Source organism: Podarcis muralis, chromosome 9 (assembly GCF_964188315.1).
Source record: "Podarcis muralis chromosome 9, rPodMur119.hap1.1, whole genome shotgun sequence".
Classification (NCBI taxonomy): Eukaryota; Metazoa; Chordata; class Lepidosauria; order Squamata; family Lacertidae; genus Podarcis; species Podarcis muralis.
Window position 1 is genome coordinate 57,483,784 of NC_135663.1, and position 13,145 is coordinate 57,496,928.

General features: G+C 42.7%; 1 protein-coding gene across 13 annotated transcripts in view; it reads right to left on the reverse strand.

Annotated features, from left to right (window-relative positions):
- Positions 1-13,145, reverse strand: part of APBB2 (amyloid beta precursor protein binding family B member 2) — a 177,190-nt gene that overhangs the window by 77,654 nt on the left and 86,391 nt on the right. For 12 of the 13 annotated variants that reach the window (XM_077934307.1, XM_028744275.2, XM_077934313.1 and 9 more), the window contains one exon: positions 8,247-9,071. In XM_077934307.1, coding sequence (XP_077790433.1) covers positions 8,247-9,071 — 825 coding nt within the window. Of the gene's footprint in view, positions 1-744; positions 842-8,246; positions 9,072-13,145 lie in introns of those variants that run through there. The other variant, XM_077934314.1, reaches the window with a different exon arrangement.

Sequence of the window (13,145 nt, forward strand, 5' to 3'; positions counted from 1 at the left end):
GTATATTGTTGACTTTTTTCTGAATATCACACCAACCATGTGAGCCAGGTGGAGTCACTAAGCTTTGTAAAACATATTTGAAAAATATTTATATTCTAACTGAATAAACATATGTAACTGATTTATAAATCAGTTTCTGTTCACTGAATTAACAATGACTTCTAACTTTGATTTATTTAACTGTCCTGGTGATTAACCCACAGTGTGAAACAATGGTGATCCCTCTAAAAATGAGCTGGAAAATGATTCCCCGTTAACTGCCAAATTTATCTGCCAGAAACCAATCAGACACTGCTAAACAAATGAGTATTAGTTCAAAACCAACCTTCCATTACAGAAAAAAGTTGCTTTACCCTGAAGTTGAAGAACATGATTAGAGAAGCAAAGTAGACACAGGGAAGAGATTAGGGGCATGTCAAGGAAAACCAGGAGACGAGGAGTCCAAGGGAATCTGGAATCCAGAACCAGTGTGAAAATGTTCAAGCTCTGCAGATCACAGCTTTCGAACTTAATCACTCCATTCGCCAGAGCTAACACAGAGGTGCTAACAGCAGAACACAAAGTTCATACTGTGATGATTACTCCATCCCTAGCAGATAAGCTTTCTCTGCAACATGCAAACAAGACTTAAAAGTACCCCCGCTTTCCCCAATGACAACAACTGCTAAACATCTGTATACAGAAATAGCCAGCTTGCAAAGACAAGCTGGAAAAAAATAACATATATGATTTCTCGCTACTCACATTTGCTCGCTCCTCCTCCTCTGCAGTTCAGCCTTAGCTGATCTGCCACCAGCATCCTTTAAGTTTGTTCTGCACATGTTCTAACAGCTTCATGTTCGCTCGTGCTCGCCCTCTTTGCAAAGCCTCCAGATCTGTCTGCCAGCTGAATGGGGCTGGGCTGGGGGACCTACCGCACTACGTAGGCGACATTTATTTAATTAGTCTAACAAGGAATGAAGTTTGGGGTGGGTGAAAGGCAGGCGACCTGGCAGCCTGTAGATTTCAGAGTGGCAATGCCACATGTTGCCCATATAAATGACTACCTTCCCCAAGACGGCAGAAACCAAGACAGCTGTAAAGGAATTATAGCGGTGGGTGCACACAATACTGAACCGATTGCCAGATTGCCAGACGCTCAAGTATTTCTTGACTGATTTTGCTCAAAGTGACAAGCTTTCAAGACCCCACAGCCTACAGGCATCAATCACATCGCGATTTAATCAGCTCATCTGCGCACGGATGCCAGAACCCTCCTTCCACCTCCAAAAATTCATTAAAATGTCTTGTTCCTGGCTGCTTTTACAAACATGAAAGCCACACACAAAAAAAGGAAGAGTTCAGTAAAATTTATTGCAAAGATCCACTCCTTGAAGGCAAAAAAGAAATTCTTCTTGAAGCTCCTAACCTTCAACTCCCCGAAGGTGCATTGCAGCAATGGTAGAAATTGATTTAGTGAGAGGCTTCTATTAGGGAGAGTGCTGTTCTCATCAGGAAGTCCCTCCCCCCTGCTGTAATCAATAATTTAAGCAAAGCCAAGAATCGTGTCAGCCAAAATGACCAGGGAAATGGCTTAAAAAAAAAAAAAAAAGATATCGCTGTGGAATAGTAGTAAAATCCAATTAAAAACTGAATGGGAAATTTCTGCTGTTGTTTTTTTGAAACTCTGGGTATCTTTGCTCGTATACTGAAATGAGGCATATTTTTTCTCTTCCCCCCAATTAATGGAACGATAAAAATGTTACACAGAATATATTAAATCTATAGGCTGAGCATTTTGCCCACTATCCCCATCGCTGCCCCAATTTTTCTCAAAACAACACTACATTTCATGGCTGCAATCCCATTAAGAGTTTCAGAAACGTTTGTCTATACACTGAAGTAACACTGATGGACGCTCTAGTCTATACTGCCTCCAGGACGTTCATGTCCAACTGATTTTAGTACAGAATTCTAGACCTTCTAAAACTAATTAGATGGAGTCCTGAGATGGAGTCATGGGTTGGATTCCACTAATGTGGAAAAATTTACAAGGCTCCAAAAGCCCTGCCCCTGCCCATATCACTGTCCTTTAATACTCAGGCCCCCTTGCTATGGGCTGACACCCCTCTGTCACATCAACCTCTCTATGATGTTAGAACAGCTGAGACAATGGCCACAAGAGGGGCATTACACGCCTGACTGCAAAGTCCTAAGACTTTACCCTGGCCTTTGACACTTAAGATGCATGTATTTAGCGAGCCACCTTATTCCTGTGGTTTTAATTTTGGATTTTAATGTTCTGTTTTGAAAGCTTGTTCACCTTGGGGTGAACAGTTAATAATAAAGCAATTTATTAATATTAATATTAATATTATTTATATAATCCATCAGACTAGATTAGCCAATAGCTTCAAGCAAGACAAAACTTTAGGATAACCAGTCTCAAATAACCAACATGGTTAAGTCTAAATAACACACGAAGGAGTTAATACCATAGAGTAAACTGTCCTGCCAGGCTTAGCTAAGTGTACTTCCCCTCAGGGACGCGGGTGGCACTGTGGTCTAAACCACTGAGCCTCTTGGGCTTGCTGATCAGAAGGTTGGAGGTTTGAATCTGTGCAATGGGGTGAACTCCCGTTGCTTTGTCCCAGCTTCAAAAGCACACCAGGATCATTTCATACCAAGTGATCCAACTTATCTACCTCATGTCATCCGATTTTCTTAATATTGTGTACACTTGCTGAATAATCAAAACTAAGTTTAAATCTAAAATTTTAATTATTTATCTCATTCTGTTTGTGAGTTATGAGGGTCTGAAAAAAAATTTAAATGACAATTTTAGCTGTGCCGTACTACACAAAAACCTTAGTAGCTCAGGCCAAAACTGAAATATGTCAAAACTGAAAACACCAATCTCTTCAGAACTTCATGGGCTTTAATAAGATATGTCACATGATGGACTTACTTTAAATTTTAAATTTAAGTTCCAAAATCAATTTTTTCAAAAAAATAATATGATTTAGATTTTTCAAAAAATGTATTGCTTATTTAATATTTCTAAGAGCTACCTGCTAAATTTCATCTTGGGATCTCAATGGGATCATATAAAAAATATTTTGTACATACATCTCTGCTTTATTGGGTTCTATTTAGGATAAATGGGTCTTCTTGGAGTAAAATGTAACGGAAAGAAAAAGACTTAACTATAATATCAGTTACTTCAGACATTTCTTTAGAAAGTTATTCAATTAAAAGGTGTCTGAAAAGCTAGTCAGGCTTTTCTTTTAAAAATGTGTTCCAAAGCTTAGTGATAGCTTGCATGACAGAATTAACACTTTGAAAGAATTCGTGTTAGTACTTCATTTCATGAACATTACAACAAAATACATATCAAACAAAATTATTACACTGCTGGAACTGCTAACCTGGTGCCAATATAACATCCCTTCTATCCAGTTCTTATTTTCAACAAATGAGGAATACAGAACAAGAAGTAATGTTCCTAAAACGACGCTTTGAAAGAATGAAAGTTATCAAGGGAACACAAGGATTTCATTGCATTGTTCCATCTACATCCAGTCCAACAGAAATTGTGACCAAGCTGTACAAAATATTAAGAAAACTGGATGATATGCAAGTATAGTGGTACCTTGGTTTGCAACCGCATTGGATTACAGTGGTACCTCGGGTTACATACGCTTCAGGTTACATGCGCTTCAGGCTACAGACTCCGCTAACCCAGAAATAGTACCTCGGGTTAAGAACTTTGCTTCAGGATGAGAACAGAAATTGTGCTCTGGCAGCGTGGCAGCAGCAGGAGGCCGCATTAGCTAAAGTGGTGCTTCAGGTTAAGAAGAGTTTCAGATTAAGAACGGACCTCTTGAACGAATTAAATACTTAACCCGAGGTACCACTGTACAACCGTTTTGGATTACAACCACGTCAAACCCGGAAATACGTGTCCCTTTTTTTTTTGGATTACAACCCCTCTTTTTTTGGATTAAAACCCATTTTTTGGGGAGGCCCCATTGGCGATAGCTTGCCTTGGGTTGCAACCTGTTTTGGTTTACAACCGGACCTCCGGAACGGATTATGGTTGTAAACCAAGGTACCACTGTAGATAAATAGGTACTGTGGCGGGAAGGTGAATGGCGTTTCCGTGCACTCTGGTTTCCGTCACGGTGCTCGGTTGCTCCAGAAGCGGTTTAGTCATGCTGGTCTCATGACCCGGAAAGCTGTCTGCAGACAAACACCGGCTCCCTCAGCCTGAAGTGAGATGAGCGCTGCAACTCCATAGTCGCCTTTGACTGGACATAACCATCCAGTGGTCCTTTACCTTACTTCCCCTCACCTTGGGAGGAACTAGATCATCAAGCCTTTGTACTTCCCAGGCTACCTGAGAAGCTCAGCATGTGACGAGGTTTGAGCTAATTGCTCCAGCTCAAAGGGCATGGCTCTCACCAGTCACTCAAGTTCCTAAACCAATCTTTTAGGAACTTTCACCACCAAGCTCAGTTCTACTGCCTGTGAAACCTTTCCTGAAGCATATGAATCTGGCCTTTGAACAGTTTGTAAGTAAGCCATTTTTAACTTACCAAAGGTGTGGTCTTCTCCTATGCTGGGGAAGAGGCAAATTTTGGAAAGCCACATTTTAAGGGGACATTTTGGAACTCACTTAAGGTAAAGGTAAAGGGACCCCTGACCACTAGGTCCAGTCGTGACTAACTCTGGGGTTGCGGCGCTCCTCTCGCTTTATTGGCCGAGGGAGCTGGTATACAGCTTCCAGGTCATGTGGCCAGCATGACTAAGCCGCTTCTGGCGAACCAGAGCAGCGCACGGAAACGCTGTTTACCTTCCCGCCAGAGCGGTACCTATTTATCTACTTGCACTTTGACGTGCTTTTGAACTGCTAGGTTGGCAGGAGCTGGGACCGAACAACAGGAGCTCACCCTGTTGCGGGGATTCGAACCGCTGACCTTCTGATCGGCAAGTCCTAAGCTCAGTGGTTTAACCCACAGCGCCACCTGCGTCCCTCTAGGAACTCACTTAGAAGGGCCTATTTTAAAGGTCTAACAGCTTATATTTCCATGCTTTACTTTGCTGCATATTTTGACACAGTACTTGTCCCCAGTTTGGATTTTGGCATCCAGGAATTCTCATCAGGTCAAAAGTCAGGGAAGAGACTAGTAAAGTGAAAAGGGTGAGGAAGGGAGATCAGGATATTCTAGGGAACACTGAAAGGTGCTCAGGTAATGCTTTGACATGTGCCACCTCAGATAAACTATTCTGCAGTGTCACCTGACTTTTAAGATGTGACTGTTGCATCATTTCTTTGTCCTTTATCCTTTGCTTTCTACCTACCACCTGGGGCCTTTTAATCTGTTGACCTCATATTTATTAGTTATACTACAGCTTGGGACCAATTCCTGTTTATGACCACATTTGCCATTATTTGTTTTTTGCTGTTCATTAATGTTTTCGCCCAGGCTTTTGGCAGGGGGATGAGTAAATTATCTGCAGGCTACTGCTGAAGAGCTGCTGTAATCTTATCCACACGATACATTTAAACCACACTTGTGCCACTACTAACAGTCAGGGAGAATCCTGGGAACTGTAGCTTTTAAGGATGCTCAGCTACCATTCCCAGCCCCCTTAACAAACTACAGTTCCCAGAAACCTCTGAGATTGTTGAAGTGGCATAATAGTGCTTTATAAATATATGGTGTGTGCAGGTGACCATTCTATTGGTATTTGCTGTATGCTAGAGGATAGCAGTTATTTACATTTTATTGTATAAAATGTGTGCTAAGACGTAACCAGTTCTGCAATCAACAGAACTGATGAAGGGCAGGATATAAACTGAACAACTAAATTAAACAAATAAACACAACCACCAGACAATACAGATGTCTGCATCACAGCACTTGTTCCAAGGATGCTTTGTTCTAAGCATCAATAGGGGCAAACCTGTCAAGCGATCAATTTATCATCTGATAATGCCTCTGTCAACGGTTCAGTTTCCTACAATGCCTTCTGCAAGGACACAGGTGCAAGGAGAACAGAACACACAGGGGCCTCATGCTTCTTGTCCCCACACTTCATTATTTCATCTGCAATATATATTTTGTGACATATTTCAGTTGGAGTTCATGGGTGGGGTGGAAATCTATTTGGGGTAAGTCAGAGGGTTGCAAAAACAAGGCAATCCCAATCAGCGCTCTATCTCACTAGGAATGACACTTGTAATTCCAGTTTCCCTCACATGTGGGTCAATTTTGAGGCTATTTACCTGATATACTGTCATAGCTTTATCCTTTACGTGCCTAACATTGCTATTCAGGAAAGAAAATAAGGCTATGGGTTTGCCCCGGCATTGGGCATCCTCTTTGCATATAGCCATTGGAATTAGATCGCTTGCGCATTAATGCAACATTATGCAGAAGCACAGTTTTAAACACACTGAAGCACTCTAAATTTGCTAGATAGTCTAGCAGCTGCTGGATTCCATTCCATTGGGAGGAATGGCAGCCCCTTCCCTTCTTTTTACAGATTTAAGTATCCACTTAGGAGCATATATCAAGTAGACAATTTTGGCAGGAATTCTATGCTGCTTTAAAAAAAAACGCTGAAGCATAGATTTATCAGGCCAAATTCACTCATATTTCAATGTCTTGTTTCATAGCTTTGGGGAAACCTGAAAACCATGTTTTTAAAAGTGTGGTCTGAATTATGATTGCCTTCTCTTTCTTCTCTTTTTCCTTAGCAACAGATACTTGGGCTGGGGCCAGAGCCCAGCACCTCTGGGATATAGAGGCGCAGCAGAAGATTTAAGAGAAGGGATGCAAAAGGTTTGGAAGAGTAAGCGGAGAGGGAAGAAAGGGAGAAGCAGGGCATGAGTAGCAGCAGTGGGTGATTTGGGCAAGACCTGATAAATAACCGGGTTAATAGCGGGCGGCAACACTAAGATATGGGGCATGGAGAGGAGACAAAAAGGTGGAACAAGGAGAAAACAACCCAAGAAGGGACAGGCTTTCGCTAGATCGCCCTCTGGGCTTGGAGTCAATCCTGCGGCTGCTTATACCTCACCTATGCACAACAAACGTCAAGGGCCGAATCAGTGAGATGGGCAATGTTTGAAACATAACTACGCAGGAGCATTACACCAAGCTGTTGAGACCCTGTTTCCCCAAATGCAGCTGTTGTCATTTGAATCACACCAACATAACTCAATGGGGGGAAATGGGAGCATGTTGGCATAGCCAAAATGGCCACCATCATGTTGGAGAGGCTTTTCACGCCAACAGCTTGCTGTGTGGATGTGCCATCACATGGGTTACAAACAAACCATAAAACTGAAAGTATCACTTGTCCCCGCGATACCTATTTGTGTGGTTCCATCACTACAAACACTCAGAGTTTGACAAGTAAAAGCTTGGGGAGGGGGACCCGTCCACTTTCTACTGTCTGATTCACTATCTTCACATGATATAGACAGGAAAGCTAACGGTGACTTTAAAATGTATATAGACTCGCGGATTCTAAACAATCCCCATACCCCGATCAACTGCAGAAGCCCTTTATGCCATATCCCATTCTGTCCCAGAGGATCCCACAATCCTCAGGAGATAGAAGTCTGCATAGGAGGACTTAGAAATATCAGATACCCCGTCTTGAGGAAGTGTTTCCATTAGCAGAAAGCCAGAATTGGATGCAATCCTATGTATTACTGCAGCACCGCTTTGCCTATTGAAGATGATTGATTGTCAATTCCGTAACAGTTCAAAGCTCCACCCTAAAAATACTTATCAGGAAGCAAAGTCCCACAGAACTCAAAGGCACATTTTGAAAATAAATGTGATTAGGATCAAGCTGCCCAAATTTACATTTAAATGCAAAACAGAAAGTACCAGGGAAAAAAGCTATGAGTTTTAAAACAACAACTTTGTGTAGCAACTGGACAGAATCAGTAACACTGTCATTTGATCATTATTAACAGGCTAGCTGAACTTTCTTTAGTTTTATCACAGCCATTTATATGACCAAAAGAATTAAACTTTTCTTAAGGTGAGTTATTGCATCGCTAAAGGGTAGAAAGTCCCGCTATAAAGATAAAAACTTAAGCTCGGCAAAATTTGCAATCTCAGCTGCATTCCTTGAAGCCAACTGATCTACTGGCCTAAACTTCACTCTTTGCAAGGATTTACTCAAGCGCATACCGTTTTGCCTTCCCACACACCCACAACATACAAAAGAAGCATCTGTACCTGTTTCATCTGGGGAACTCGGAGATGCACTATCCTGAGACAGCGTTGTCCAACTAGAGTCTTCGTCGCTCGGAGCCAGGTTCTGAATCCTATGTAGCGCACAGTCTGTTTTGGCACCAGTTTTAGGGTGATCCTTTTTCGTTTCCGGGCTCGACGATACGGTGGCTACCTGTCCATCTTCCGGACTCGCTGGCTTGTTTTGTTTCCGAAGCAAGGCGTCCCCGTTAACAATCACTGTGGACGCCTGGCTATTGCACTGCAAGGACAGTTTCTCCTCCCCTGCCACTTGGCTGTTCCCCAAATTCTGCTCAACGTCCCTTGCCGATGTCTCGAGATCTGCATAGTAATTTAGGAAGCTCTTGGTTCTCCGGCGTTGCGTGGGTAGTATTTCGCTGCCTGAGGAATCCTCCTGGTTTGGCTCTTTCCCCTCCAACTTCTCAGAAGTTATGTTGATGCCTGCGGTAGTGGTAGGAGCGGTCAGGTTCTTGTTAGGATCCTGCTGCCCCTGCTCCGCTGCTTTCCTAAGCTGGTTCTCCCCATTCTTCACCAGCTTTATGTTGGAAGAATTGTTGCCCAGCAGGGGCTGAGCAGCAGGATCAGAAAGGCCCATGGCTGTCTGGATGTTAGTCAGCGCGTATTTTTTCCTGCATTTTGGAGGGGTGCTGTTCTTGACTTCTGTGTGCTTGATTTCGGCATTCAGCAGCTCGTTGTGAGAGGAGCGCAGGTGGAGCGTGTTGGGCGGAGTGGCAGGACCGTTCCGATTCACAATGTCCGTCGCGCTGTTGCTTGCCATAAACCCTGCCAAGGTTTCCACACCGGAGTCAACTAGGGAAGGAGCAGAAACAAACACTCATGAGGTATCCTTAAGCATAATAATTAACAGGTGTTAAGTGTGCTTGGAAACAGGATTGAAAAGCCTGCATGCATATCCACCCATGAAATAAGCCTTGAATTTTATGGCAGGTCGCAGATAACCGGAGGGTTTTAGTGTGCTCATTCAATACAGCTCTCCTGCATGGTCGCTAGGCACAACCAGGTATGCCAATCTCCCCAAAGCTTCATACAACTGAGCAGGGAAATTGAAAGGTTTATGCCAAGGGTGGGAAACTTGTGGCTCCAGATGTCATTTGGACAACAGCTCTCTTCATCCCTGACAGTTGGCCATGCTGGCTGGGATTGGTGGGAGCTGGGAGTCCTGGCACACCACATCTGGAGGCCCAGAAGTTTCCCTCCCCTGGTTCATGCATTCTACATAGGGGAAGAACATGGCAAAATCTCACCGTAGCCTTTTTAATTTCTGCTTTTTCACCCAGTTTTGCAGTATAACAATACTAAAATAAGAGTGCATTGGTGGGGACTGACAAGGCACTGGGTGTATTTAAGAACAATATATGGCCTTTTAAATTGGGGAGAGCTGGTATTGATTTTGTCCGTCGCCATGGTATGTATTTTTGTGTTTTTATATTGTAAACCACCCTGTGATCCTCTGATGAAGGGCAGAATAGAAAGAGGGTTCTTGGTAGGCCCTCAGAACTTTTCCTTTATCATTATATTTAAGGGAAAAGCTTTGCTCAATCAGACTGAGGGTCCATTGAGAACCCCTTTTCCAAGAGTGGACGACCAGAGAAACCTACAAGAAGGGCATGAAAAGAAGTGTCTTCTGTCATTGTTTATCCCCAGACATTCAGAAGTATAACTTCCAGGACTGTGGAAGGCTACATATAACATTCATGGTTCAAGAGCTGTTAACAGACCCATCCTCCACAGATTTGCCTAATTTCCCTTTAAAGGCACACAAACCACCACCACTGAGTGGTAATGCTTTGGCCAGCAGATTGCATGTGGAAGGGGACTGCTTTTCCTCACTCCGGACACTATCACTTTTTAAAATTAACAGTTGTTTTCCCCCCAATTCATCACAAATAAGGAAAAAGAGGTGGTAACTCTATAAAAATAGGAGTAACGTTTATAAAGTGGGGTGGAGGAGATACTAAGAAGGGAAGGAGAAGAAAGTGGGTTGTGGTGTTTCAGAAACATGAAATGGAAGAAGTGATGTATGCTAAATTGACAACTTCTGAGCCTCAGTCATCAGAAAAAAAATGACCAAACGTCTTCATATTCGTCCTCTTAACACTCTCTGGGTGCTATTTTGACTTTTCAGTTAAGGTACAAAAATCAGGACTGCCACTTACTTGGTCAATAGGGTAGGAGCTTCAGTGGGATTTCGGTATCACTGAAGAACAAAACGGGGTATACTTGTTTTTCACATGGCACTGCAGATACACCACTGTTTTCACTGGAGTTTCCTACAGCAAACACACAGGGCTAAATCCTGTGTGAGACTTCAGTGGCTTTAGGAAGCGTGAATGGGAAATGTGAATCTCTTTCACATAATGGCCATGTGCCAGGAATTCAGCACCAATCCTAGCTTTCTCCAGTAGGTGTTTACGACATACAGTGGTACCTCGGGTTAAGTACTTAATTCGTTCCAGAGGTCCGTTCTTAACCTGAAACTGTTCTTAACCTGAAGCACCACTTTCACCACTTTAGCTAATGGGGCCTCCCGCTGCTGTCGCACCACCGGAGCACGATTTCTGTTCTCATCCTGAAGCAAAGTTCTTAACCTGAAGCACTATTTCTGGGTTAGCGGAGTCTGTAACCTGAAGCGTATGTAACCTGAAGCGTATGTAACCCGAGGTACCACTGTATCCCCAAGTATTTTGAGACGCATACTCTTCTTTCATACTTTGCTTGTCAAAACACTAATAAACCTGGGGTGCCATGCAAACATATGAAGAGGTTCTGGTTCTTGGGCTTCTGTTTGCTGAATAAGAAAAGAGATACCTATGTAGGGAAGTTTTTAATGTCTGATGTCTAATATTCGGTTCGAAGCTGCCCAGAGTGGCTGGGGAAACCCAGCCAGATGGGCGAGGTATAAATAATAAATTATTATATTAGTATATTACCTATGTGATTATAGAAATGTTTAATTAAAACAGAGGCAGGGACGGGCAAACACATCCAGCTGAATAAACAGTCTGGTGCTGGTCAGTCTGGAGATCATAGCTAGTGAGTGCTCTCCTGTTTGTCAAAACAGATTTGCATGAAGCAGATGGCTCATTCATTTTAGGGTTATGCAATGTTGAAAACAAGCGTGGGGGGGGGGGGAGAAGCAAGAAAAATGCTAGACTGTCTGATCTGCTTGATAAAGTTTCTGATTTCATGGACCTCTCCTTTGAAAAACCTTTGAGAATCACTTCAGCTGTCTACCCCTTTGTTTTCTCTTTCATTACAGCTTTGATACTGGGAACACTAATTACATCCTTTGGATTTATTATGTTAGAAGGCACTGATATGTGGATGTTGTAAAAACTAAATTTCAGGCATTTAGGAACACAGGAACCTGCCTTTTACTGAGTCTGACCATTGATCTGTATAGCTAGTATTGTTCACACTGACTGACAGGAGTATTTCCCAGGTGTACCAGAGATGACAGGGCTTGAATTCAGGATAATCTGCATGCAAAGTATGTGGTCTACCACAGACCTATGTCCCTTCCCACATTCCACTGTGTAGCCGCAATTGGACTTCACTTGATCTAATTCAGCCCTATAAAGCTTCTTACACCTTTTTCTACTTTGACTTCTTCCTTCTGGCATTACTGTGGACCTGAAAATGTACATATTGCCTGAAATGGATTTGTGCCAGTGGAATTAGTACCTCAAATGATAATTTAAGAACTGCCCTGTCTGTACATCTTCACCACATTGTTGGTTTTAGCCTTTCTGCATACATCCTACCACACGGTCCATATTTTCATCTGCAGAATATTGGGAAGCACGTTGGAAGGCTACAGGACATAGTGGGGCCATCGAGGCAGGACTTTGGGGGAGAAGTTCAGGACCCCCAAACAAATGGCAGCTGCCTACCATATTTTTAAAAATGTGAAGTGATACATATTGCCATCTAAAGACACACACACGCTCTCAAAGACCATGAAGTCCAGAGTCTAATATCACCTAACTTCACCAATGCTAGGGCTGCTAATTTTCTTACCGCCTTGCACAGCTTAATAAAAAGATGGAAGCTTATATTTCTGTGTAGCAGTGCCTAGGGGTTCAAGATAATCAAGATTTATGGCCCGGAAAGACCCTGTATCAGTCAAGGGATTTCACCTTAGCACTGTGCTGTAGTCCACTTTCTGATTTTCTAAACCATTATTAACAAAAGAAAGCAATGACAAAACCCCACGTGCCCCTGAAAGACAAAGGTAGAGAAGGAGAAGAAAAATGAAAAAGTTTGGTGAGTTAAGGAGAAATCACCTGAGGCTGAACTCCGTAAAATCGACCCTATCTGAGGAGTAAATCATCTGTGCTGTGTAGCCCAAATCATATTCTAAAATGGATGGTTAGAGACACTGCTTTTTTTCACAGCAGAATTTCTCATCTTCCTTGCCCACTTCTGATTCAGCTGCAAGGAGAGCTGAGTGGACCACATGGAAACACAAAGAATAAAACCAGGAAGATGGTTCTCTTACCAAAGCTTAAAACCTAGCAAGTCAAAGAGATGCCTGAGGTGTACATTGTGCCTGACTCCGGCACATTCTTATTGATCCAAATTATGCTCCCGGGGCAGTGATCTTGCGAACCTCCTGACAGCATCCTCAAAATAAATGCTACAAAAATTTGTGCTTCAAGGAGAATAATTCTGAGTGCCTTGACAGGAACTTTAGAGAGAGGTAGACAGGCCATTACTTACTCTCTCAGTACTGCTAACGAAAAACTAAAACAATTGAACAAATCAATGTTATTAAGTTAATAAGGACAGTATAGGTACAACTACTAGGGGTCAGCAAACTTTTTCAGCAGGGGGCCGGTCCACTGTCCTTCAGACCTTGTG